At 60.9% G+C, this 4,087-nt stretch overlaps 1 protein-coding gene across 2 annotated transcripts; it reads right to left on the reverse strand.

The window, feature by feature from the left end:
* Positions 1-332: 332 nt before the first annotated feature.
* On the reverse strand, positions 333-3,729 carry Socs3 (suppressor of cytokine signaling 3). Of its 2 annotated transcripts, XM_008768398.3 has the most exons (2): positions 3,155-3,729; positions 333-2,593 (listed from the first exon to the last, which is right to left on the reverse strand). In XM_008768398.3, exon 2 carries the CDS (start codon positions 2,503-2,505, stop codon positions 1,828-1,830), a length of 678 nt encoding a protein of 225 aa, XP_008766620.1. In that variant the 5' UTR covers positions 2,506-2,593; positions 3,155-3,729; the 3' UTR covers positions 333-1,827.
* Positions 3,730-4,087: the final 358 nt, after the last annotated feature.

Raw genomic sequence — 4,087 nt, forward strand, 5'->3', positions numbered from 1 at the left:
GCCAAGCAGCCCAGCCAGAGTGTACGCTAATAGCTTGGAGCCTCTAACAGCTCCTGACCACAGCACAGCCCGCTCTCTGTTAAGCCCTTTGAAGCCGGCATTTCCTTCGAAAACTTGCTTTGCATATTCTGGTCAGAGCTGAATCAGATTGGCAGGAATTGCCCATCGGTAACAACCTAGGTGGCTGTCATGGCTTGCCGGTGACATGGGAGGGCTGCAGGTGACGGTGGGGACTCATCTGATTCTATCTCAGAGCTGAGAGGCACGGCTTCTCCCCCTCCCCCCAACTGAGTGCGAGCGAAAGAGAAAGCGGTGAAAGAAGGCTCAGAGTCTTTTTTTTTTCATTAAAAAATAGTGCTCTTTATTATAAATTACTGAAATGTTTCTTTTCTGAGTATAAATATAAATATTATGTGCAAAGTCTGAGTTGAACTGGGATTTGGTTGAGTTTTTTCAAGCATCTTCAGACAGCCTCGAAGGCCTGAGTGGGAAGAGGGGCGGGCTGGAGGTGGATCTTTTTATAAAAGTGATTGAGGCAAATTGTAAACATTATCCAAAACAACAGAGAGAAAAAAGCCACCCCAACACACAGCTGCCTCACCCAGCCCCATACCTGACTCAGAAAACTGTTGTTTCTCCCCAACACAGGACCAGTTCCAGGTAATTCCATGGCTGCTACCTTCCTGTGAGGCCGAGGTGAGCGGCATGTGAAGGCTTCTCCATCGCTCCCCGCCTCCCCCCAGGTGAGAGGGGGAGGGCTGTGCAGGGCCTGGAGGCCCTCGGAACTACTGACCAAGAGGTGCCTAGGACTGACCAATGTCTTCCCCAGCGCTAACTCAGAAGTCTCCTGAGTGACTGGGTCTCCTCCCTGCAACCACTTCCCCTGGCCTGCAGCCACCTGGGTGAATCCCTCAACTCTCTGCCTATTGGCTGTGTTTGGCTCCTTGTGTGCCAATCCCCATCCATGGGACAGAGGGCATTTAAGGCAAGTCTCCTAGCCCGACATAGGAGAAACGAAGTAGAACCCTCCATCTGCTCCAAGGAAAGCTGGGCTCCGAGATGGTTCATCTGTTGACCTGCCTCCCTTTGGCGTTGGAAAAGGTGACCAACCAGCCCTATCCATCTCCCCTTCTCAATGCTACTGCCTCTTCACAATGGGGAGGAGGCGTCTGGGGTGCCAGAGGACTTTGGGATCTGGGAGGTTTCATTAGCTGCCCCGTGGGAGAGGAGCCTGGCACCAGTATGGCTCTCTTCAGGTCACCCCTTGCCTCTCCCCAGAGCCGGGAGCCACCACTCCTCACCTAGGCTGGGCAGTAGGAGTGGCTATTTCTTTGGCCAAGCCTGAAACCCTTCACACACCCTTTTTCCTCCTCCATCTTTCCCCCAGGCCTGGCGCCTGCTGATCAAAACCAAATCAAAGCGCAAACAAGTTCCGGTGGGAAAGTTTGAAGATTCCCCTGCAGTTCTCATTAAGTTCAACACTTGGAGGTGTCCCCACCTCCCTTGGGAAGCAGGAGGGGTGTGGAGGAAGGGGAGGGGAGAGGAGAGTCCGCTTGTCAATGCTATTGTCCCACCAGGCCGGCTGGCTCCACTTGAGAGAAGCTGGAGCTGGGGGAGGGGAAGCAGGTGGCAACTCCCCCCTCCCCTCAGACGCGTTCCAGGTCCTGCCTGCCCCACTCTGCGGAGTGGAGGGCCTGAGGAAGAAGCCTATCTTCTGCTGGGCTAACTGGGAGCTACCGACCATTGGGGCTGGATTTTTGTGCTTGTGCCATGTGCCTCGGAGGAGAGGCGACCGATCCAGGCCCCCTCTGACCCTTTCTTTGCTCTTTAAAGTGGAGCATCATACTGGTCCAGGAACTCCCGAATGGGTCCAGGCAGCTGGGTCACTTTCTCATAGGAGTCCAGGTGACCGTTGACAGTCTTCCGACAAAGATGCTGGAGGGTAGCCACGTTGGAGGAGAGAGGTCGGCTCAGTACCAGCGGGATCTTCTCGCCCCCAGAATAGATGTAGTAAGCTCTCTTGGGGGTACCCCCGGGGAGTGCCTGGGCAGGTGGCTGCTCCTGAACCTCAGAGGAGGGTTCCGTCGGTGGTAAAGAGAAGGAGGGGGCCCCTGGGGGCGGCATGTAGTGGTGCACCAACTTGAGTACACAGTCAAAGCGGGGCACTGGCTGCGTGCTCCGGGGGTCACTCTGCAGCGAAAAGCTGCCCCCCTCGCACTGGATGCGTAGGTTCTTGGTCCCCGACTGGGTCTTGACGCTCAGTGTGAAGAAGTGGCGCTGGTCCGAGCTGTCGCGGATAAGAAAGGTGCCCGCGGGCTCGGCGCTGAGCAGCAGGTTCGCCTCGCCGCCGGTTACGGCACTCCAGTAGAATCCGCTCTCCTGCAGCTTGCGCACGGCGTTCACCACCAGCTGGTACTCGCTCTTGGAGCTGAAGGTCTTGAGGCGCAGGCTGGTGTCCAGGGGGCGGCTCATCCCGGCGGCGGGAAACTTGCTGTGGGTGACCATGGCGCACGGAGCCAGCGTGGATCTGCGCGGCGGTGGCTGCAGCTGCTTCGCGGCCTCCGCACAGCGGCCGCTACCGCATCCCGGGGGGCTGCAGAAAGCAAAGCGCGAGGCGCGTGAGTACCCGGAACCCTCCAGCGTGCCCGGCCCTCCAGCCACCGCCTAGCGCCTGGGGCACCCCTTTGACCCGCTGAAGACTGTGTCTCAGACCCGGCCACCTCGCTGGGCTCTCCTGGCCTCGGTCTTTGCCGACCAACCCCAGACAGTCCCTTCCCCAGCTCTCCCTAGGAGGACGCCCAGAGAAACTCGCGCGTGGAAGTTGGATCTCCAGGAGCGCGGCCAGGATAGGGAGAGATACAAGAGCCCTAGGGACGCTCAGGGCGCCGCTCAGTCCGGTGCCCTCAGTGGCGAGGACGAAAAAAAAAAAAGGGGGGTGCCAAACCCGAGATATGCGGGAGAGGGGACAGGAGAAGCCCGAGGGCCCCAGTCTGAGTATTACGGGAACCCGGGATCTTCGGTTCTCATCCGCTCTACCCCCTACCTCGTCCCCTCCCTACCGGGAATGACCCGGGAAGGGGAGGAGAAACCGGGAAAAGCTCCCGAGCTGGACCGAGGCCCCCACCCTTCCCCACACCGCGCCCCTCCTTCCTACCTAGTCCCGAAGCAAAGTCTCCGGCCTTGGGGCTGCGCCTCCTATGGTCCCCGAGACGAGGCGGCGGCCAGCAGTGGCTCGCGCTGCGCCCAGATGTTGGCAGCCGTGAAGTCTACAAAGGGGCTCCCCGTGCGTGCGCCCCCTCTGGCTTCGCTGCTTCCAGGACCGACCAGGAGCGCTCCTGGGTGGATCATGCAAAGGACCTGGGCGAGGGACCTCAGCGGAGAACTGGACCGGGCAGGGGGCGTCCGGGAGCCCGGAGAGACAGCGGTGGCAAGAGCAGGCGAGAGTAGAGTCGGAGTTAAGCCGCCGCGGAGGCCGCGCGCGCGGGTATTTACCCGGCCAGCACGCCCCGCCCCCCCGATTCCTGGAACTGCGCGGCCGGTCTTCTTGTAATGTTTAGTCACTACTCTGCACTGAAAGGCTGTGCGCGGAGGGCGAGGGAGGGGCCGCGGGCGGCCGAGGGCGGGCCTGGAGCTGGGGCCTCCTGGACCCGCCGAGACTCACCGAGAGGGAGACAAAGCGCGGCGCGAGGCTGCCCGACCGGCGGGCGCGGCGCCAGCCGTGGCCGAGCGTTCCTGGCAGCGGCCCCTCCCCCGCGCGCTCCGCCCCCAACTTCTCATTCACACTTTCCCCCCCACCCCCTCCCTTCTAAGAAGGCTGGTTTCTGGCAGAGGCGGGGGCGCCGCGATGGGAGCGCGCGGGCAGTTCTAGGAGGCCGGCCGGGAGAGGCTCCTGGCACCCCTTCCCTTTTTCTTGGACCCCGCGGGGACGCTCCCCTAGCTCCCACCCAGGCCACTCCGAGGTCCGCGTGTACAGTTCCAAGCATCCAGTGCCAGCCAAAAGGGACGTATGACCATTCAGCACCAGCTCACTGGGGACCTAGGAGGTGGCGGTGGGGGATGCGAGACATTTACCTGTGGACTGGTCCAA

The sequence above is a fragment of the Rattus norvegicus genome, chromosome 10 (assembly GCF_036323735.1).
Source record: "Rattus norvegicus strain BN/NHsdMcwi chromosome 10, GRCr8, whole genome shotgun sequence".
NCBI lineage: Eukaryota > Metazoa > Chordata > Mammalia > Rodentia > Muridae > Rattus > Rattus norvegicus.

What these genes read in the sequence shown, in the direction of transcription:
- Socs3 (XM_008768398.3), bottom strand. Translation starts at nt 2,505, where the DNA reads ATGGTCACCCACAGCAAGTTTCCCGCCGCCGGGATGAGCCGCCCCCTG.